Genomic DNA, 24,210 nt, shown 5'->3' with positions numbered 1-24,210 from the left:
AGGAATAAAAAACAGGCTTGGGCATGGAAGTTGCCTATTGAAATTAAATTGTATCAAGAGTAGTATTGGAGAGAATAGAGTGAGTAGGTACTAAAGTCTTAAGGAAATGAGGGCACATGACACCACACGGTCTGCTGCTATGAGTCTCAAATTTTAGAGTTTTCTGGAAGGAATTTGAATGGACAGTGTTCTGAGAGAAGCAATGAAGAGCAAAGGAAACACCCACCCTGTCTGTAGGATCATGGTAGAGAAGTCAGGAGAGAGCATAAGGGAGGCAGTGTTCATCAGTGGAGAGCTAAGGCTCAATTATGGCAAGAACGTGAAGGGGAGGGACTCAATTCTTACTAAATTTAATTTAATTACAAAGTGTTTGTAGATTGAGAGGCAGTCTTCCTTTGTGGACAGAACAATGGATGCAATCAGACCTGGTTTGAATAGTGATTTTGTTACTTAGTAACTCTGGAACATTGACTGAGTCACTTAACTTATTTAGACTTGTTCATCATCTGGAAATTAAGGGCTTCAGACTTGATGAACTTGAATGTCTTATCCAGCTCATAACTTCCAGTAATTCTCATATTGTAGGTGAATTTGTATACTTGAACCATGTGACAATGATGGCAAAAATCAGCTAATATTTATTGAGTGTCTATTGTGTGCCGGGTGCATTTCTAAGCATTTTACATGTTTTAATGTCTTCAACCCGCATATCAACCTCCCTACCTGCTTTTATCATTCCCATTTTAGCGATCACACAACCAATAAAATATGTGGTTTTTAAAAAAAAAAAAAAAAAGATACATGCCCTTGAATGGAATCAAACCTGGGACCCTTGAGTCCACAGGCTGACACTCTATCCACTAAGCCAAACCAGCTAGGGCAATTTTAAGTTAATTTTTAAAAATATTTTTATTGATTTTAGGTAGGAAGAGGGAGAGAGATAGAAACATTGTAAATAATAATCCTAAATAATAAAAGGGTAATATGCAAATAGACCGAACAACAGAATAACCGGATGACCAATCAAAGCATAATATTGCTAATGATATGCTAAGGCTGCTCAACTGCTCACTATGACGTGCACTAACCACCATGGGGCAGACATTTGACCAGTCACTATGTCGTGTACTGACCACCAGGGGGTAGATGCTCCTACCAGTAGGTAACTTGCTGCTGTGGTTCAGCTGATAGGGAAAATATGAGATAGGCCAAATCGCCCTAGAACCTTCCCTCAGTTCTTCCCTGGCCCAATCATGCACCAGTGTAGTCCCTCAGCCTGGCCTATGCCCTCTTGCAATCCGGGACCCTCGGGGGATGTTGGAGAGCCGATTTCAGCCCGAGTCCACAGGCTACTCCCCTTGGGAGGGTGCCAGACACAGGGCTCATGGCTGGCGAGCACCAGGAGCCTCTCCCAGTCGGGACCGATTGGGTGCATGCCCGAGGCAGGCACATTGGGGCCAGGATGAGCAGGAGTGGGAGGTAGGAGCTGCAGGTGGCATTGGACTGTGGGTTTTGAACTGAACAGCAGAACGACCTTCTGGATGATCTTTCGGATGAAGCTGGGGCTGCGAGGGCCAAGGCAGCCGGGGTTGGGAAGGCCTACTCTTGCACGAATTTTGTGCAATAGGACCTCTAGAGGAAATCATTTATTGGTTGCCTCCTGCACGCCGCCTCCTGGGGATGGAGCCCGCAACCCGAGCATGTGCCCTTGACCAGAATCTAACCTGGGACCTTTTGGTCCGCAGGCTGACACTCTATCCACTGAGCCAGCAGTGGACATCCCCTGAGGGGTCCCAGATTGTGAGAGGGTGCAGGCCAGGCATAAGGACCCCACTGGTGCATGAAAGTATTGCATATTTTCTTTTTTTAATTTATAATTTGTTTTTCAACATCATTTAAAAAAAAAAATCCTCACCTGAGGGTATTTATTCATTGATTTTTAGAGAGTGTAGAAGAGAGAGGGAAAGACAGAGAAATATCAATGTTAGAGAAACATCGATTGGTTGCCTCCACTTGCTCTGGAGCCTGCAACTGAGGTACATGCCCCTGTCTGGAATTGAGCCTAGGATCCTTCAGTCTGCAGGATGACACTATCCACTTGAGCCAAACTGGCTAGGGCTGCATATTTTCTTAGAATCTATTGTAAACTAGAGACCCGGTACACAGGTGGGTCTGTCCAGCTTGCCCTGATTGGGGCCAGCCCAGCAAGGGGGAGGGGGGAGGGGCCGTGGGCGGTTGGTGGGCCGGCCCCACTTCTGATCAGTGTAGAGTTGCCAGTCAGGGGAGGGGCCACAGGTTGTTGGCTAGCCAGCCCCACCCTCTGGTCAAACTCCTCTTAGAACTCACGGTGAAGGGGACAATTTGCATATTAGCCTTTTATTATATAGGATTATATTTTATTGTTTTTGGACTTTACTTGTTGTTAGTATATTTTTTAAAATATATTTTTATTGATTTCAGAGAGAGAGGGAGAGGGAGATAGAAGCATCAGTGATGAAAGAGAATCATTGATTGGCTGCCTACTGCATGCCCCCTACTGGGGATCAAGCCCACAACCTGGGCATGTGCCCTTGACGGGAATCGAACCTAGGACCTTTCTATCCGCAGGCCGACGTTCTATCCCAGTGTTTTTCAACCTTTTTTGGGCAAAGGCACACTTGTTTCATGAAAAAAATCACGAGGCACACCACCATTAGAAAATGTTAAAAAATTTAACTCTGTGCCTATATTGACTATATATAAAGTAATTCTCTTGAATAGGAATCAAATAAACACAAAGAAAGTATTTTATAATTACTTTATTATGAAATATTAAGTAAACAAAATAGTGAAAAATTATAAAATTCTTGTCTTGTCTGCACCTACGGCACACCAGGCAACATCAGCGGTTGAAAAACGCTGTTCTATCCATTGAGCCAAACTGGCTAGGGCTGCTGTTAGTATTTAGAAAAGCAATTGATTTTTGTTTATTGATCTTGTACTTTGCAACATTGCTGAACTAACTTATTCTAGAAGTGATGATTTATTTATATTTAAAATTTTTTTTACTATTTTATGGGATTTTCTATATAGACTGTCATGTCACCAGAAGATAGAGATAGTTTTATTTTGTCTTTTCCAACCTGTATGCATGTTATTTCTTTTTCTTGCCTTATTGCACTGGCCAGAACTCTGTTGAATAGAGTTGTAAGAATGGATATCATTTCTTTTTTTCTAATTTTAAAGCTTTCATTCTTTTATCATTAAGTCTGATATTAACTATTTTCTACATTGTCTTTAATTTTTAATTTTTATTGTTTAAAGTATTACAAGTAGAAGTACATATATCTCCTTTTTACCCCCCCATTGACCGTCCCCCAGCCTCCCCACCCCTCGGCACATGCCCTCAACTCACCTCCCCCAGTGTCTTACATCCATTTTTTTTTTACATGTTTTTATTAAATTATTATCTGTGTACATATTTTAACATTGCCTTCCCCCTCCCCCCCATCCGTTGATTATGCTTACATGCATGCATGCAAGTCCTTTGGTTGTTCCCTTACCTTCGGCCTTTCTCTTCTCCTCCCACCCCCCATCCCCCGCCTTCCTGCTGTAATTTGACAGTCTGTTCAATGCTTCTCTGCCTCTGGGTATATCTTTTTGTTCAATAAAAGAGAAATATGCAAATTGACAGCCAGTCAGGAGTGAGTATGCAAAATTAACCCAACAAAGATGGTGAGTTAATTTGCATATGAGGAATGACAAGGGGTGTGTGTGGGACGCCTGCATCTTTGCCATGGTGATGACGCAAGCATTTCACACTGCCCCAGCTGCTCAGGGCCTCTGGGCAGTGTGGGAAGGTGGGGCCAGAGCAGAAAGAGGTGGCTCAGGGCCTAGAGCGAGCGGAAAGGCGGTAGCAGCAGCAAGGGAAAGGAAGGCCCATTTCTGCACAAATCTTCGTGCATTGGGTTTCTGGTCAGGTTATAATGTTCTTTATTATCCATAAATGGGTGAGATCATATGGTATTTTTCTTTCATTGACTGGCTTATTTCACTTATCATAATGCTCTCCAGTTCCATCCATGTTGCTGCAAATGGTAAGAATTCCTTCATTTTTATAGTAACATAGTATTCCATTTTGTAGATGTACTATAGTTTTCTAATCCACTCATCTACTGATGGGCACTTAGACTGTTTCTAAATCTATTGTAAATTGTGCTGCTATGAACATAGGAGTATATATATCCTTTCTGATTAATGTTTCTGTTTTCTTAGGATATATTCTTAGAAGTGGTATTCCTTCTAGTGGGTCAAATGGCAGTTACATTTTTAGTTTTTTGAGGAAACTCCATAATGCTCTCCACAGTGGCTGCACCATTCTGCATTCCCATTAACAGGTTCCTTTTCTCTGCATCCTCTCCAGCACTTGTCGTTAGTTGATTTGTTAATGATAGCCATTCTGACTATAGGTGTGAGGTGGTACCTCATTATTTTGATTTGCATCTCTTGGATGATTAGTGACTTTGAGCATGTTTTCATATGTCTTTTGGTTTTCCGAATGTCCTCTTCTGAAAAGTGTCTATTTAGATCCTTTGCCCATTTTTTGATTGGATTATTTATCTTTCTTTTGTTAAGTTGTATGAGTTCCCTGTAAATGTTGGAGATTAAACCCTTATCGGAGATAATGATAGCAAATATGTTCTCCCATGCAATGGGATTTACTCTTTTAATTTATTTTGAAGAGAGAGGGAGGGAGAGAGACATCAATGAGAGGGAAACATTGATCGGCTACCATCTGCTGGGGATTGAATCACAACCTGGGTATGTGGTCTGACTGGAAATCGAACAAGCCACCTCTCTGTGCAGAGGACAATGTTCAACCAAGTGAGCCACACCAGCCAGGGTTTCAGTATTTTTTTTTTTTTTTAAATAGACTGGAGGCAGAGGGTAAGTTCCTCCAGTGGGTGGTACCAGCCTGCCAGCCAAGGTGGGTGCCAGCAGGAGCCCTCAGTTGCCTCACCCACCAGTCACCCCATAGAGGGCCCTGATCTCTGGCCAGTCCTAGGGACCCTACCCTACATATTGGGAACAGTCTCTTAGACTTAAAAATAAAACCTGGAAGACTAATCTAACACTGAAAAAACAGAATGATACAGTGATAACATGCATGGACTCTGACTTGCACATTTTGTGGTCATCCCTGACTCTGACACTTATAACTGTGTGACAAAGCCAATTACTTAACTTCTCTCTGCTTCAGTTTTTCCACCCATAAGATGGGGAAATGGTACTACTGCCTCAGAGGACCATGTTATGTACTTTTTATAATCAGGGCAAAAACATGTAGCTGCCCATACAACAGCAAGATGCCTTTTACCTGTATGAAAGGTATGGTCTCTGGTGCATGCAGCGCCTGGATTGTGAGAGGGATGTCTGGTTGCTGGTTTAGGCCTGACATCCCCCAAGGGGTCCTGGATTGCGAGAGGATGCAGGCCGGGCTGAGGGACCTCCCCCAAACCTGTGCAAAAAATTCATGCACCAAGCCTCTAGTTGTTTTATAATCTGTTTGATGATGTCGATATCTAAAGTCACTAGGGTCTGATTCTGTCTATTTTTGCTTCATGCTCAGGGTGCCTTTTGTGACTTTATTGTCCATTAATCTTGAAATATTGAAAGGGAATTCTTTGTGGCCAAGGATGAGAGTGCCTTTCTCCCAGAAGACTACTATTGCCTCATACCTGGGAACTATTTTCAGGGTTTGAGGCTTTTGTCTTTTTATAATAATGTTAACTCGGGCTGTAAATCTGCTGGAGAGCTAGTTACATCTTCTTCAATCCTTCCCTTCTCCACACAACTTTCCTTCTGTTACCTTGCCCTGAGTGTGTGGCCCTTTGGAAGTTCCAGTTTAATAGGGATCTCCTGTCTATATCTAGAGAAAACCCTGGCCTTTAGGTAGGTAGGTAGAGAGAGAGAGGGAGGGAGGGAGGGAGGAAGGGAAACTCAGGTCTGCCTTGATAGGTGATTCTGTTTACTTTACTTGTTTTTGCTCTAGTTCAGATTCAGATTTTGACCTGGTAATTTAGAATAGAGTCTTTAGAATATAAGTGAAGCACAAGACAGAAACGTGTCAAGAAATGTGAAGTGTCTGAGACTTGACCCTGCCTGCAAGCTAATAAGCTAGATTGCCTCTAATGGATGCTGGCAGAAGCCATGAGAATCCTGGTTCAGAGAAAAAGGACTTTAAAACTTGTGGCACAGCAAACAGCATGAGCTTCATGTTTGCTCTGTTCCCCTTTCCTGCCAAGTTCCATGGGGTAATGCAGAGTGGCTCAGGTGATGCTGTATTTGCAGTGGGTTTGTATCATTGCTGAGTGGGACTCCAAGCTTAGGAGACACCAAACTTTTTTAAAGAGAGCTGCTAGCAAGCCTGTCCAACTTTTATCCACAAGGAAGACTTACCTTTATTATTCTGGACAGCAAACAAATCTGCCCTTTACCTTGAAGGGAAATCTAATTTGTCACCTAAAGCTGTTCACCATGTCTTATCAATATTCTTGAAAAGATAGTCCAGAACAGAAGTTGTCAGTGCCTCTGCTCAGAATGTTCACAGAAACACCCAGAAGGATGTAACAATATGTCTCCTTTTTGTCCCACCCTCTCCCTGTTTCTGTCTTCCCAACATTTTTTTCCTATATGATAGCAAACTACACGATTTTATTCTTTTATTTTTGCCATACATATTCCTCCTCCACGCACATGCGCGTGCACACACACACACACACACACACACACACAAACCCCAGATTTGTTTGGTGTGGAATTTTGCTTTTCAGACAGGTTTTTAAGAACAGCCGAAACTGGTTTGGCTCAATGGATAGAGCGTCGGCTTGGGGACTGAAGGGTCCTGGATTTGATTACAGTTAAGGGCATGTAGCTTGGTTGCAGGCATAGCCCCAGTACGGGGTGTGCAAGAGGCAGCTGATCGATGACTCTCTCTCATCGATGTTTCTAACTATCTCTCTCCCTTCCTTTCTGTAAAAAAATCAATAAAATATATTTTTAAAAAGAAGGAAAAAAAAAGAACAAATAAATACCATATGTTAAGATGTGTGTACAGAAACAGTATATTTAAAAGTCTTTAATTGGTACCTTTGTGATTGGCTCAGAAGGCAGTAACTATGGTTGTTATCTGGGTTTTTTGTTTGTGTTTTTATCTTGAAGGTCTGTCATAGCACCTGGCCTGTAGGCAACATTTATTGAGTTTTATTGTCTGTTTAATCCAGAATCTTAGTCCTCATATTCAAAGATAATAGTGCCTAGATTTGCTTATCTAATCTATCCCCACTCCAGTATTCTACTAGTTCTCAAAATATAGTATACATTCCCTATCATTGGTGGTATTCCAGATCTCTTTAGGTAATGATAGGTGGATGAATAATTCTATTTTATTATGTTGAAGTCATAGTTGGAAAATTGGCTGAAACAAGATGGATTGTCAACAATGAGAATGGCCTTACTAAAACTTAGAAAAAAAACATTTCTCCCTGGTCATGCTGGCCTGAGGAATCTGGGAAGGTTGGCATTATCTCCTGCGCCTTATCCCTTATTGTTGGTTGGCTGGAAATAAGAAAATTGGTCAAATGGACTGAAGTGAGAAAATACAGAATTCAATTTTAAAAAGTCAAAGATATACCCAGAATAAGTGAAAGGAATAACTCCACTAAATTATAATGTCCAAAATTGGGAGATATTTCATTAATTCATTAAACAATGCTTTATTTAAGATCTAATGTGCCAGTTGGAATAACAACCGGGCTGAGAATACAGTGTGGACAAAAAGAGGCAGGCTCCTCATTCATGGCCCTTGCTGTTAGTGGAGGAGACAGGACATAGGCCAGATATTCACCAAGATGCGAAATTAACTCAGAAGTGTACAAAGGATTATGCATAGAATACATAGGATAGTATGAAAGACTGTAATAGGGAATTTGACCTGTTGGGAATAAGACAGCCTTGTTAAGGAAGTGATGCTTGAGTATGAGAGATAATAGGGTTTTGCGATTCTCCTAAGAGCATGCTGTTGAGTGTGAATTTTTTTTTTATTTTAGAGAGAAAGGGAAAGAGAGATTATAACATCAATGATGAGAATCACTGATCAGCTGCCTCCTGCACAACCTCTACAGGGGGTCAAGCCGGCAACCTGGGCATGTGACCTTGACTGGAATCAAGCCTGGGATCCTTCAGTTTGCAAGCCTATGCCCTATCCATTGAGCCACACCAGCTAGGGCGAGTGTAAATTCTTTACTACACGTGACCTTGACTGGAATCAAGCCTGGGATCCTTCAGTCTGCAAGCCTATGCCCTATCCATTGAGCCACAACAGCTAGGGCGAGTGTAAATTCTTTACTACAGTATATTTTAAGGGTTTATTATGTGTAATTCATGGCTTTCTAAGGCTCATTTGAATCTTTTTTCTTTTTTTAATCCTCATCCAAGGATATGTTTATTAATTTGAGAGAGAGAGAGGAAGAGAAAGATCGATGTGAGAGAGAAACATTCCATCAGTTACCTCCCATATGTCCCTTGACTAGGGATTGAACGTATAACCTAGATATGTGCCCTGGGCAGAAATTGAACCCAAAACCTTTTGGAGACAATGCTTCAAGCAACTGAGTCACCCGACAGGGCTCATTTGAATCTTTTGTGACCTAGGAAGACTGACATTTTGGGGCAGAAACAGCATATACTTGACTATGAAAAACCCCCACAAAATTATTGTTAAATTATCTTTACCTTAAATAAAGTAAAAGATGTAAAGACTTGGTTCAGTTTATTTTTCACTTGTATTTTGAATTAATGGCTCTAATACATTAAGAACTGAGCAGATACTCTGGGCTTAAGGGTTTGTCACAGTTGGTACTATAGGAATTAATAATCATTATTCCAAATATCAAAATAGTCTATGCCTTTTTTCTTGAAATGAAAATGCAAAACAAATATATTTGTTGTGTGGGAAGCAAACTGAGAACATAAAGAGTGAGAGGTTGAAAAACTTGACTGCCATCAGAAGAGAGAGATAAAATAGATGTCTTGGAAAGAGCACTGGACTTGAGCCAGACAGGACAGGACCAACCATGCTGTGTTCACTCTTGTGCTGGGTACTTTTCAAAACACTTATTATGGAAAATTTCAGATATATTCCGAAGAAGAGATTACTAAGTTGAACCATTATGGTTCCCATCACTCAGATTCAGCAATTTGCTGAAACTCGTGGCTTCTTTTTCCCCCCTGCCCCCTGTCCCAACTAACTGGATTTATATTGAAGCAAATCCTAGATACCATCATTTCAGCCTTCAACATTTTGATAAATTGTATCTCTTCAGTATAAAGACTCCTTTAAAGAATATAACCACAATACTGTTTTCCCACCTAAAATGTTTATTTTTTAAATATATTTTTTATTTATTTCAGAGAGGAAGGGAGGAGAGAGAGAAATATCAATGATGAGAGAGAATCATTGATTGGCTGCCTCCCCTACCGGGGTTCAAGCCTGCAGCCCGGGCATGTGCCCTTGACCAGAATCGAACCCAGGACCCCTTAGTCTAGAAGCTGAATCTATCCACTGAGCCAAACCATCTAGAGCAGTATTATTTTTTATTTTATTTGTTGTTTTTTTAGTATTATTTTTTTTAAATATATTTTATTGATTTTCCACAGAGAGGAAGGAAGAGGGATAGAGAGCTAGAAACATCAATGAGAGAGAAACATTGACCAGCTGCCTCCTGCACACCCCCTGCCGGGGATGTGCCCGCAACCAATGTACATGCCCTTGACCGGAATCGAACCTGGGACCTTTCAGTCCACAGACTGACGCTCTATCCATTGAGCCAAACCGGTTTCGGCAGTATTATTTCTTAATACCATCAAATAGTCATCATTATTTAATTATTTCTTGATTGTTATTTATTGTGTGCATGAGTGTATGAGAGAGACAGAGACAGAGACAGAGACAGAGAGAGAGAGAGAGAGAAACACAAACACATATTTAACATTGAACCAGGTTCCAAATAAGAGACATATATGTAGGTTCCTTCTCTTCACCTTTTTTTCCTACCTTTTGTTTTCAACATATTATTCATTTAATCTTCACTATAACTGTGAAAAAAATATTCTGTTTACAAAAGAAGAAACTGAGGTCCTAAGAGTTTTAAGTAATTTGCTCAGCATCACAGTGCTATTGCATGCCTTTAGCTGAAAATCAGTCCAAGCCAGTCTGACTCCAAAGCCTATGTACCTTTCTGATGTTAGAAGCCACTGGATTCAAACGCTGGATAAATAGAGACTCTCCCCCCCTCCCCCCTACTGTTCTACTAACTCCTCACACTTCCTCACCCAAGTGTCCAGGAATCTCCTTATTAGGTAGCTAAGGAATATGCTAATTTTTGCTACTCACTTGTATAAGAGGAACTTTGTGGGGGTTTTTTAATATGTTTTATTGATTTTTCAAAGAGAGGAAGGGAGAGGGATAGATAGCTAGAAACATCGATGAGAGAATCATCGACCAGCTGCCTCCTGCACACCCCCTACCGGGGATGTGCTCGCAACCAATGTATATGCCCTTGACCAGAATCGAACCTGGGACCCTTCAGTCCACAGACCGACGCTCTATCCACTGAGCCAAACCAGTTTTGGCATAAGAGGAACTTTGTACTCAGCTAACCCCATGGAGTGAGAGGAAACCAGGAGGCTTTAAGTCCTGCAGCTTCCAATTTAACCAGAGCAGCTCCAGAAAAATCCTTTTTGCCTTCTAAAATCTCCTAAGAGGGGTTCTGAATTTGGAGCCATAGTGTACTAACAGGTTCTACATTCTGTTCAGTATGGCAACCACAAGCCACGAATGGATATTTCAATTTTATTTATTTATTTTCTAATAAATCTTTATTGTTCAGATTATTGCAAATGTGTTCCTCCCCTCCCCCAATTGCTCCCCTCCACCAGGTTCCCACCCCACCCTCTGTCCTTTCCCCATCCCCCATTGTCCTCATCCATAGGTGCACAGTTTTTGTTCAGTCTCTTTCCACACCCCCACTCTCCCTTTTCCCTGAGAACCATCAGTTCACTCCCCTTCCATACCTCTGATTCTATTATATTCAACACTTATTATTGTTCATCAGATTTTTAATTCCCTTGGTTTTTATAGTTTCACTTGTTGATAGTTACGTATTTGTTGTTCATAATTTTTATCTTTATCTTCTTCCTCTTCCTAAATAACCCCTTTCAGCAATTCATATAATTCTGGTTTGGCGGTGATGAACTCTTTTAGCTTTTTTTTTATTTGTGAAGCTCTTTATCTGGCCTTTGATTCTGAGTGATAGCTTTGCTGGGTAGAGTATTTTTGGCTGTAGGTTCTTACTATTCATCACCTTGAATATTTCTTGCCATTCCTGTCTGGCCTGCATGGTTTCTGTTGAGAAATCAGCTGACAATCATATGGGTGCTCCTTTATAGGTAATTACCTGCTTTTCTCTTGCTGCTTTTAATATTCTCTCTTTGTCTTTTGTTCTTGGGATTTTAATTATGATGTGTGGTCCTCTTTGGATTTCTTTTGTTTGGGGTTCTGCGGGCTTCCTGGACTTGTAAGTCTATTTCTTTCCCCAGGTGGGGGAAGTTTTCTGCCACTATTTCTTCCAGTATTCTTTCAGTATGTTGCTCTCTCTCTTCTTCTGGGATCCCCATAATTCTGATGTTGGTTTGCTTGAAATTGTCCCAGAGGTTTCTTACACTATATTCAACTTTCTGGATTCTCTTAACCTTCTTGCTTCTGTGGAGGAGTGTCCTCTGGCTCTTTGTGTTCTAAATCTTTGTCTTGATTGTGATCTCCCAGTCTGTTTTTAGGGCTCAGTGTAATATTTTTTATTTCAGACAATGTTTTCTTCATTTCTATTGTAGTTGATCCCTTATTATTTCTAGTTGCTCCCTTTTCATATCCTCATAGGTCTCATTTATTTTATCGGCCTTTTTTAGGATATTCTTGAATAACCTTATAACTGTAGTTTTGAACTCAATGTCCAATCTTTTCTTTTCCTCCAACTTCTTCCTTTGTGTCCTGACTCTTGTCTGCATTTTAGTTGTTTCCCTGATTTGATGGAATAGTTTTGTGTGCTAGAGGTTCTGGTAGAGCCCAGAAGCACAGCCTTCCCAGTTACCTGCAGTGGACAGTCTTGGTGTAGCCCTTTGTGGGCTGTGTGTGCAGTCTTGGTGTTAAGCCTTGCTTATTGTTGGTATCACTGGGAAGCGTTGATCTCCAAGCCAATTGGCTGTGAGGATCAGCAGTGTCTCAGCTAGGAGGGCTTCTATACTCCGCTTGGATGGGGCGGAGTCTCTGGGTGGCGCAGACAATCTTTGGTTCCCTGTCAGTCTTGCCTTAGAAAAGTCCTGTTTGAGGTGAGTTTCAGAAGATTGGTTGCAGTCGCGTGCACCTCTTTGGTAAAGGCTCAGACAGGCTTTGGATTCCGGTCAATCCCTCCTTTGAGAAAGCCAGCCTCTGGGAGAGCTTCTGTGCTCAGCTTGGATGGGGCGGAGTCTTGGGTTGGTGCAGACAAGCTTTGTTTTCCCTTATTCTCCTCCCCAAGTCCCACAGTAATGGCCTCTGGCTTCACACACCTCCGAGAGATCTCTGCCCGCTGCCTGACAGTCTGGCCTCTCCCTGTCTGAGGCCGTCTCTCAGAGCAATAGGGTGATTCTGTTTTCCTCTCCAACAAGAAAGCCAGCGGCACATTAGCTGTCCGCCCTCCCTGCGCGCTGGGAGTGAGCCAGTAGCAAACTCAGCTGGTCAGCAATCTCGGTCCGGCCCTCCCTCTCCGCGGTGGGAGTAAGCCAGCGCCTTTTTGCGCACACCATTCTCCGTACCTTCACAGTTCCTGAGGGTCGGCGCGCCTTCTCTCTCCTTCCCAGATGGCAGAGCCTCCTCTCAGCTAGCCGTCTGGTGCTTCAGGGCAATGCCTCCCATGTTTTCCAGTTCTAAATTCAAATTTGTTGTGGTAGGCTGCATTTGGGTGTTTACCCTATGCCGCCATCTTGGTTTCTCCTGTACTCTCGGATATTTCAATTTCAATTTAGATTACTTAAAATTAAATAAAATTACCCCTGGCCAGTGTGGCTCAGTTGGTTGGAGTGTCGTCCCGTACACCAAAAGGTTGCAGATTCATTCCCTGTTGGCATGTAGAGGAGGGAACCAACTATCTGTCTGTCTACCTATCTATATCTATGTTCTCTCTCCCTCACAACCTCCCTCTAAAAAAATAAATTTTTAATTAAAGAAAATTAAAAACCAGTCCCTCAGTCACACTAGCTACATTTAAAATGCTTGATACTCACATGTGAGTCCTCACTCGCTATTGACTACCACTGGATAGTTCAGACATAGAACATTTCATCATTGCAGAAAGCTTGGTTGGTGCTGATAAGTGATGAGTGGAGGCAGTCCTCTGTGTTTTGTGCTCCTCTGAGAGAAATGTCGGGATTTAGATCAACTTTGAGAGTGAGGGTAGGAAGACACGAGGCTTTGGGAGCCTGAGTAATGAGCATTTTGTATTTTTGAGGTTAGAACAGTGGTAAGGGAGAAGGATAACTGCAAGCTAAGGTGCTTTTCTCCCACCTTCTACCTGCCAGACGCATAGTCTGCACAAATATCACTAAGATTGCAAGAACCTGGAGAAATTATTGCTTTTATTCTTTTAGAAATATAAATTAATCCCATTAAGGTTCTCCCCATTGAGTGAGTGGCTTCAGTTAGAGTCTGAAATGTAAGGGGACTCTCTGTTCTTTTTCTTTGTTTTACTTTGTTTTTAGATCTGGACTCTTAAGATTTGTGAATTCTGTTTATTTTTACCTTTTGGTTTCTGTAGCCCCCTATGGAGTACTGTCAAAGAGAAACAAAGCTGGACACTTGTTAAAGACAGCAAGATGGATTTCATTCAGACTAGTGTAGTAGGGAAGAAAGACTCCAGCATAAATTGAGCTCAACTTTGCTGAATCAAAAGGTGGGAGCCTTTTTAAACACTGGGGTATGCCAGGTGTTAGGTAGGGAAGTTGGTCATTGTGATGCTTATCAAAATCAGACTACTGTCCTCCCACAGAGACTGGGAGACAAGGGCCTATCCTTCCTGGTGATTACATTTCAAGGGATTGTTCCAAAATCCTTGAGAAAGAAAGTTCTGGGTTGTAGAAGGATTTCCTCTTAAGGATCAGAGAAAGGATTTATAACTGCAAGTTTATTCTAAAGTAAATGGTCTAAGAAAAATGAGGTCAGGGCCTATAGTCAGGTTTTGGCTAAAACAAACAGTAAATTCTTTTGCAGCATTGAACTTTCTTGGCCATGCATTTTAAGGGGGCTGGTTATCATCCTAGGGACATGACCTTGAGCTGATACACATTGTGCTAGAATTTGGTCATGTCTTTAATGCTTGTGTTGGGGGTGGGGGTAGGATGGATTCCTTGTGCTGAGAACTTGCATTTCTCAGTAGCTGGGTAAAATTTTATATTCAGAATTTCATGATTGGGCATTTTGGGGTGATGATAGACTGGAATTTAATCCGATCTTGGGTAGGGGAAAAGGGCCTTTAATGAAAGAGTAAGGCACAGTTTGGGGACCTGATACAAATGGGAGAGCAGTCAGGAAGGTGACTTTCAGGATCTGAGAACAACTTGGTTTTTTGTGATTTAAGTTCAAGATGAATGGTATGGACCAGAGTAGTCCAGAGGAAGGTGAGAGATCTTTGTTAATATCTGAGAAAGCTTCTTGAAAGAGGAATCTGTCCAGGAAAGCCTTGAGAGATGATGGGTGGGCTTTTTTTTTTTTTTTTTTGATTTAGCATTTTATTGTATTTCCACGAAACCTCATTTAATTTCCCCAGAAATAAATTATCTCATGATTCATTTATTTACTTATAATAATCTTATTTTTCTTTATTTTTTTATTTTTATTTTTAAAAAATATATTTTATTGATATTTTACAGAGAGAAGGAAGGGAGAGAGAGAGAGAGAGAGAGCTAGAAATGTCAATGAGAGAGAAACATCGACCAGCTGCCTCTTGCACACCCCCTACTGGGGATGTGCCCGCAACCAATATACATGCCCTTGACCGGAATCGAACCCGGGACCCTTCAGTCCACAGACCGATGCTCTACCACTGAGCCAAACCAGTTTTGGCAATCTTATTTTTCTTTAAAGACATTGCCCAAAGTTGGTATTTCTCTCACTTTTTGACTCTTGATTGGTTTTCAAACAGAGCTTTTCAGTATAACAAATTCTAAAGAACCTCCCATGTTTTTTGCACAGTCAATTCCTCTGTCCAAAATACCTTCTCATGATCTCTACCACTACCATACACACCTTCAGGGAATTGTTTATCCTTCAAAACCCAGCTGAAGTACATGTTTTCTTTGTTCCCACACTACAGAACTCTTTGTTTTTCCTCTTATAATTCTTACTCTGTTTGTTGTAATTAGTTTGTACTCTTAACCCCCTAGTGCAGTCTCGGGCCCATAGAAGATACCTAATGTTCTGTTAATCGGTGTGGTTAGATATAATAAGCTCTCAATGTGTTTTCCCATGTTAAGAACTCAGCTATCTTATGTGCATAGGTACAATATATATTTTGTTAATTGAATTTTTATTTGTTCTTAGATGTCACTAAGAGGATCTGCGCCAGTGACAATTGTACCTCTTCCTGGAGAGCAAGTACAGGTTCAGGGGGTCATCCAGACAGCTCAGTCTTCTGTAATTCACCCACCACACGTGCAAACGGTACAGAAATTCAAAGACTTAGTGGTTGAGAGAGGGGGACTTTTATACCCTGAGTCTTCAGACACATTGAAGTTGTGTAGCTACTATATTATAAAACAAGATATAAAGTCAAGGAAATTAGACAAACAAATGAAGCAAATAGAAAAGTTTAAGAATTTCTAGTTTCATGTATATTTGGTGAAAATAGAAGATAATTTTTGGGGAAATTATTGCTTAGAACTTAAGGAAATTAATTTCTTAAGGGAAAGCACATTTTTTAAAAATCTCAGTAGTAGTATCTATCCTTCACAAAAATGAGAATTCTGAAGCAAAGGTATTAATATTAGCACTCATCTTATAATGTAAGAAAGCACCTACCTTATGCTTTATGGAGGTCAGATAAAAGAAAGTTCTCTCTTAATAGAGGAAAGTTCTTATTTACATCTACCTTCATATTAATACCTGCAAGAAAAGAGCCATCCTGGGTTCCTATTCTTTCTTTCTATTTTATCTTCTGGCTCCTGTGAATCCCATAATACCTTTGGACATCTCTCACTTTTAGAAGCAGTTGTCCTAGAAGAAATGCTCATTTTCCCTTCTGAATATATGGTGTCTGCCAATGTTGTCAGCTCTAGAGCTGCATTTTTATGTTGTTTTTATACATGAGAGGTGGCTGCTGATTGGATTTTTGAGTTTTTGTGTGGAGGTTTTACTCATACTTGCTAGTGCTGTCGTTAAAGAGAAATATTTAATCTTAGTCTTAGAAATTATTTTCTTCCTTGAGTTCAGTGGGACGCTTTGGAGTAAACTTAGGGACAGTGAAAACAGTTAAAGGTTTAGATTAGAAATGGTATAGCCAGGATGCTTAAGGAAACAAAAAAGTGAGATTTTTCTTAATCTAATCATTACATTATTACTATTTGTTACTCTTATTAATTCTTAATTATTGTAAGTTGTGACCAGTTCTTTTCTATCAAAAAATAAGATTCAATGTAAGATATAAATAAGTAGTTGTACACTAGAACTTGTATTTAACTATTATAACATGTAAAACAAGCTTCCTGGAAAGTTAAGATCTAAGTCTAAATAATTAGGGAAGACTTTCTATAGATAGTAAATTTGTTATGTCTTTTCTAGAAGCCTGTTTGGGTTATTTTATATTTTAAATGAAGGTGAAGTGAGATGTAATGATGCAAATTTGGACAAGTGTTGGGAAATTTAATACATTTTAAAAATTGAAACAAACTTTTCTTAATTGGAGATATTACATAAGTTAAAAATTGTTGACATCGTTTTAAAGGATTTGTTACTAATCCTAGTTAACTTTAATGTGTGCTTGCTGTGTACCATGCACTAAGTGCTTTACATGTATTACTAACTCACTAGATTTTTTTAAGTAGCACATGTTTATACCTGCCCTTGCCAGTGACCTCCACCTTGCTAAATCTAATGGTCTGTTTTCAGTCCTTGTTTTATTTCACTTGTTAGCAAAGTTTGACATGGTTGGTCATTGTTTCCTCCTCTGTACACTGTTTTCTCCACTTTTCCAAGGACATTTCCCTCACTGAGTCTTTCTACTACCTCACTGATGGCTTGTTCTGTTTCATTTGCTGGTCCCTCCCCTTCTTCCCGTTAATATTCTTGGATTTTGTTCTTAGTCCTCTTCTCTATATTTTTCCATGATTGAGCTTATCCAGTTTTAATGGCTTTAAGGACTATCTAAAGAGTGTGACTTCCAAATTTATATGTAGCCCATGCTTGTTCCCTGACTCACAGGTTTTTGCACATTCAACAATCTCCTCAATGTCATTATCTAATAGTGAGATATTAGTTGGATATTTAATAGTATTTCCAAAATTAACTTGTCCAAAATCCAAGTCAGAGAGCATGTTTAAAAAAACACCTTTGAGTAATGTGCAGCAGTATAGAAATAGAGTGGAGATAAGAGATCGGTCTTCACAACTCTAGTAAAATAACATTGCTTTATTTTGGGATAGACATTCTTCTTAGTTCTGAGCTAGTTGCACTGTATGTTCCCTTAATTAGTTTGGCTTCTTGAAATAAACGTTCTCCTTTTCCATTTCCTTTTGTTTCTTTCTTTTAGACCTTAGATTAATTGACAGGTAAATTTGAGTATCAGGAGACAAATCACTGTTTCTAAAAGTAAAAATTAAATTCTTTTCCACCTGCATTGTTCATCATAGTAAAACTAGTTCTGTTTTTTAGGTATCGTCTTTATCAGAAAGTGAAGAATCTCAGGACTCATCTGATAGCATCGGCTCCTCACAGAAAGCCCACGGGATCCTAGCCAGACGTCCATCTTATAGGTGAGTCCTTTCGTATCAAACCATGCGCGTGCAGTAATACCAAGTGATTTCAAATGGTGCTGTGTGACAAACGGAGCACGTGTGTGTACCAGGGGATTAGTAAAGCAGATTGGAACCAGATTATTAAGGGCCCAAGTTGCTGAGCTAAAGAAGAATTTAGACCTATCTTTTGACAAAGTATTAGATTTCCACATTTACCTTTAGAGAGGTAACTTTAATAGCAATATGGAAGGAGGACTAGAGATTTTAGGAATTTTCAATTCCTAACTCTGGGCCTTTGTTCTTATGTGTCCCTTTGCTGAAACACATTGTTCTACATTCTGCATAGCTTCTTCATATACATGAGTCCCCACTTCTCCTGAAGCCTTCTCTGATCTAATTACCTTCTCTCCAACTCTCCCCATACCCCGAGATTTTAAGTTAAGTCTTTCTTCTGTGGCACCCTTTTACTGACCCTCTGTTACAGTACTTATTAATTTCAGAGAGAGGAGGTGGAGAGTTAGAAGCATCAATAATGAGAATCATTGTTTGGCTCCTCTGCAAGCCCCTTCTGGGGTTCGAGCCCCCAACCCGAGCTATGCCCCAGTCAGGAATTGAACTGTGATCTCCTGGTCCATCAGTCAACAGTCAGTGCTCAACCACTGAGCTACCCTGGCCAAGCAAGAAATCCAGTTTATTTAAGGCCTGGCCCATGTAATATTTTTTCTGATCCAAGGCCTAGCAAAGTGACAATACAAGATTAATATCAGTAATTGTTGAATGAATAGAAAACTGAAAGTAGTATAACTAACTGACAGAAGGCTGTTGAAATAATATAGGTGATTTCACATGAGAAGTGGGATAGTTTAGGAGTGGGTGTATTTGAGACAGTTTGTGGTAGAACTGATAGAACTAATGACTAGTGATGGGTAGGAGGTACAGGAGACAGGGTGAAACCCTGTGTTTGAAACAGAAACGGATGCAGTAAGATTTTTGTTAATATTGCTTTTTCTCGAGAGAGAAGAACATCAGTGATAGAAACGTCATCGATTGGCTGCCTCCTGCATGCCCCTTACTGGGGATCAAGCCCGAAACCCAGTGACTTCCTGGTGCATAGGTCGACACTCAGCCACTGAGCCCCTCCAGGCTGCAGTAAGATGTTTGATGTTATGAGAGACCTACATGTATGGTGTAGTCATTCCTGCCTGGTGAAATGAGTGGGAAATACTTCATAAAAGATGTCTTTTAGATCACCACCAATCTGATAAATTTTGTAAGATACAAGGTGGGAAAAGAGCTTTTTAGGCTGAGGGAAGTGTAATCAAAGGTAGTTGTGTGATAAGAAAGAGATTGGCCTGTTCTGAAAAATGGAAATTTAAGGTGCAGGGAGGAAGCAGAGGTTTATTTTAAAATAAATAAATAAAGATAAACTGGAATCAGCTTACTTAGAACCTTGTTATGAGGCAAAACCATGTGAGACAGGAATGGTCTGTTGGTTTGCACATTCAGCCTTGGATACAGAGGGCAAAGGGAGACCAAAGAAAGAGGCAGACCACTCCACAGTAGTAGGTGGGTGGGAGGTTTAATAAGCAAGGGAACTTAAGAGGCTTTTCTTTCTTTTTTCTTTTTTTTTCTTTTTTTTATATTTTATTGATTTTTTACAGAGAGGAAGGGAGAGAGATAGAGAGCTAGAAACGTCGATGAGAGAGAAACATCGACCAACTGCCTCCTGCACACCCCCTACCGGGGATGTGCCTGCAACCAACATACATGCCCCTGACCGGAATCGAACCTGGGACCTTTCAGCCCGCAGACCGAAGCTCTACCACTGAGCCAAACCGGTTTTGGCAAGAGGCTTTTCTTAAGTGGCTACACAATGAGTAGATCTTCAACCTACTCACCAGAATCTTGAAAGATTCCCCCCCCCCCCCCCCCCCCAATACGAGGCTTTTATTATATAATCTTTATAGTTTCACAAACAAGTGTGTCAAATCATTCGGCATCTCAGTGTTTCTATAACTGGACAACTTAGATCTTATTCATCACCCTGCTGAACTGTTCCTTTTTCAGAAACATAGATACCATCCAAAAATTTTCTGATATCCTTGTTTTTAACTGATGTGGCTTGCACAAAGCAGCTGAATTTGATACAAGTTCAGTGTCATTTCCTTCAAAAAATCAACTCACCTTTCTGGGCTTCAGATACTGAACAAGCAACGCCTGACCTCATCCAAACTCTACGGATATATTTTTCGCCCCCAAGATTTCTAATTTCAACAAGAGAACCATTCTCATGAATAATAACGTCGATGGGAAAGTGAGCGTACAGACCTCATCATGTATCGGAAGCCCAGTGTAACACCCTTGATCATGTTCTGTGAGAACTGTGGCCAGTTCCTTTCTATTTTCCCACCATTTGTCAACCTGGAGCCTCTTTTTCTTTCCGAGGAGACTGAGCTCTGCATCGATGTGGTTGAAGTCCCTCTGCTGGGTGCCTCTGGGGCCCTTCACAATAACTGTGCATCCCTTCAGAGTGATGTCCACTGCCTGCTGAGAATGGTCTTCATGCTCGCAGTAGATGCGGCACAGAGCTCTTGAAAGTTTATGTAGGGGCCTGAACTGAGTTCAGGCGTGTATACCATTGCTGATGAGTGATCACCAGCCAAACTGCTCTGAGCTCAGCTTGTGACTGCTGCAGTTTGTTCCTGTTAAAGGCATTGTAGACCAGGTGTCAGCAGGAATTCCCCTCATTCCCTCTCTACAGGCCTCAGGGCCACCAGGTACAGGGATGGGAACATTTGGAGGATCTTTATATTCTATAGAGTAGCACCCACATTTCTAGAGAATTAGGGCTTGCAGGCACAGTGCTCCTCTGCTGCAAATGGGTGTGCCACTCACAGTGGAGGTTTGAGCCATGGCAGAGGTGAGAGGAAAGTATTCTTGAAACCCACCTGTAGATAGGAAAGGAAGTGCTTACCATGATTTGTTGCTTTGTGAGAGGCTCTATCTGGAGGAAAGCTGTGTTCACTGCTAGGAGCTGTTGATCCATAAGGGTGTATTGGGTTTCTGCCCATTTCCAGAGCTGGGACCAATATCCTAGGGGTACTCTCACCTTCTGTTGTCTCTTCCACAGTGTTCAAACCTGTATTCTACAGAGTCACAGACACATCCAACTCATAGGGTCGCCTTCCATGAGAGACACAGATAAACTAGTATTTTTTTTAAAGTATATTTTATTGATTTTTTACAGAGAGGAAGGGGAAGGGATAGAGAGTTAGAAACATCGATGGGAGAGAAACATCAATCAGCTGCCTCCTGTACACCCCCTACTGGTACATGCCTTTGACCAGAATCGAATCTGGGACCCTTGAGTCCGCAGACCGACGCTCTATCCACTGAGCCAAACCGGTGCAGGGGTCCTCAAACTTTTTAAAGTGGGGGCCAGATCACGGTCCCTCAGAGAGCTGGAGGGCCGGACTATATGAACTACTAATTCCTACTGTAACACCTCGGCTGCGCTCACTGCCCAAAAAACCTGGCAGGCAGGATCAGACTCCTCTGCGGGCCGCATATGGCCCGCGGGCCGTAGTTTGAAGACCCCTGGGTTAGGGCTTCGCTAGTATTTTTACCTTCTAACGTGGCTTGCTACTTTGATTCCCAATCCCACTGAGCCTTTTCTTCACCAGATCAGGAGAGAGAGAAGCACCGTCCCAGGTAGGAATAAAAGGCCTCAAGTCTCCAAACTCCTACAAAGGCTGTGTCTCTTTCTAGTTCTTAGGAGTTGAATAGGGTGTCAATAACAGTTCCTGGGACAATGCACATCTTTCCCAACCAAACAACTCCCAGAAGCTACACAGTGGGGCCTGAGCCTTGAAATTTTTGCAGGTTCATTGCCCGTCCTCTCTCACAGATATCCCAACAAAGTCTGCACAGTGTCCTGCAAGAGTCGTCACATGTGAACATTAACATAGTGCCTATTTCACATCAGGAACAGATCTTGGGACTACCATCCATGACACATGTGAGGCTGGATAAGCACTTGAAAGGTTCATTATTGCCTCTCATGTGAAGGCAAATTGATTGATCTTAGTTATCAGAAACCTGTACTTGTCGGTCTTTTCCATGAATCTCCTTGAAGATGAAGCACTTTTGCAAAAACTTCAGAGTTAAAACAGTTATTGTAAATGACAAAACACTTAAAAATGTTCTTGGTTAAAGATCTCATCGAACATTCATTATTTCTGTGATATATAATTATGATTGACATAATAAGAGGACATATCAATTTCAGGAATTTAATACAAATATAACCTAAAGAAGTTTAATATCAACTGTTATTTGACAATGTTACCATATAATTTAACATGTCAAATAAGTTTAATTAGTTTAACATTTCTCTCACAAAGGAAAGAACACATTTTTTGAGATGCAACAGGGACTCTCTGAAAAATCCCAAAGATAGTTCAAGATCAATAAGACTTCATTTAGATAATTTATTTTTGAATTTATTAAAGTTATTAAAATTAATTTTTAAATTTTATTTATTTATTTTTGGTTAATCCTCACCTAGGGATATTTTTTCCATTGATTTTTAGAGAGAGTAGAAGGAAGAGAGACAAACATCAATTGGCTGCCTCCTACATGTGCTCCAACTAGACGGGGTTTAACCTACAACCTTTCAGTGTGCGGGCTTATGCTCTCACCCTGCGCAATACCAGTCAGGGCTCAAAATGTTTTATAACACTTGATTAAATAGGATTGTAGATCACTGTGAAACAATACTTGTCTGCTTAACCAGAGTGACAAAAGACTTCAAAGGCAAAATATAGAAAATAATATTTTATTTTTAACATATTTCTATTGATTTCAGAGAGGGAGAAAGATAGAAATATCAGTGATGAGAGAGAATCATTGATCAGCTGCCTCCTGCACATCCCCTACTGAGGATCAAACCTGCAACCCAGGCATGTGCCCTTGACTGGAATCAAATCCAGGACCCTTCAGTCCACAGGCCAATGCTCTATCCACTAGACTAAACCAGCTAGGGCAATAACATTTTTTAAAAAACCTTAACTCTTTTCATAGAGAACACTCCATTTTTAAAAAAGTAATCAACCAAAATACTTGTATGCATGCATATAAGCCTAACCAATGGATACAGACAATAGGGGGGTGAGGGCGTAATGAGGAGGAGGGGGAGCTTGGAAGGGGTAAGGGAAGATGAGGACACATATGTAATACCTTAGTCAATAAAGAAATTTAAAAGAAAAGTAAAGACCTGCTAAAGGCATTTTGTTAAACTCAGAATCTTTTGCTTACTAGGCAGATTGCTTAAAAGGTAACGAACAACTTTTCACAATCTTATCAAGAACAGACCAATAAGACCAGCATGGCTGCAGGCAAGTGTGAGTGTGTGGGCTGGCATCTGCTAGTCAGTGTGGGAACTGCAGGAAAGCAGTTTGAGCGCTCCTGCGGAGCTGCTCTCTGCTTGAGATTGGAGAGCAGACCTTTTTGGAGGCTTGGCAGGGAAGCGGCCATGTCCTAGCACTCCTAGGCCACATACATGCACCCACAGCCCCAGACCTAGGGGAGGGTTGTAGCAAACCAGTATCCTGATTGGTTTGGCCCCGGAGAAGTCTGTCCTGCTTCCTATGCCAACACAAACCCAGTCCTCTGGGCCTGCCCCTTCAACCAGCAGAGTACCTGCCCCACCTCCTCCATCATCAGAGTGCTCGCTCAACCCACCCCTGCATCAGGCTGAGAGCCAGGCTGCTCCGCCCCCTCAACCTGTGGAGCCTCCTTGGATAGCAGATTGCCTGACTTGCCTGGCCCCCTTGAGCAGTGGAGTGTCCCTTCCTGATCTACCAGACTACGAAAATGGGGAGATAGAGTACAACCCCCAAATGAAAGAAAGGGAGGAAATGCCAAAAAAGGAACTAAGTGAAATGAAGTCAAACAATTTGTCAAGTAAAGAATTCAAAGGAAAGGTTATAAGAGTGCACAAACACAAACAACTTAGTGAGAACAACAAGCATAAATAAATAATGACATAGATGATATAAAGACTGCTATGGAAGGAATGAACAGTAGACTAGAAGAAGCTGAGGTCCAAATTAGCCAATTAGAAGACAAGGTAGA

General features: G+C 41.1%; 1 protein-coding gene and 1 pseudogene across 5 annotated transcripts in view; one reads left to right on the top strand and one right to left on the bottom strand.

Moving 5' to 3' along the window:
* ATF1 (activating transcription factor 1) overlaps positions 1–24,210 on the top strand; it is a 62,465-nt gene that overhangs the window by 17,568 nt on the left and 20,687 nt on the right. For 2 of the 4 annotated variants that reach the window (XM_084877509.1, XM_084877507.1), the window contains exons 3-4: positions 15,668–15,787; positions 17,993–18,093. In XM_084877509.1, coding sequence (XP_084733635.1) covers positions 15,668–15,787; positions 17,993–18,093 — 221 coding nt within the window. The remainder of the gene's footprint in view (positions 1–15,667; positions 15,788–17,992; positions 18,094–24,210) is intronic. The other 2 variants (XM_084877510.1, XM_084877508.1) reach the window with 1 other exon arrangement.
* On the bottom strand, positions 18,215–20,697 carry LOC311618652 (large ribosomal subunit protein uL6-like; annotated as a pseudogene). The gene has a single exon. The product of its transcript is annotated as a large ribosomal subunit protein uL6-like (transcript).

This window comes from Pipistrellus hanaki (assembly GCF_964339955.1).
Source record: "Pipistrellus hanaki genome assembly, chromosome: 3".
NCBI classification, from domain to species: domain Eukaryota; kingdom Metazoa; phylum Chordata; class Mammalia; order Chiroptera; family Vespertilionidae; genus Pipistrellus; species Pipistrellus hanaki.
The sequence above is the reverse complement of the archived record's forward strand: the minus strand, read 5'-3'. Positions and strand labels throughout refer to the sequence as shown.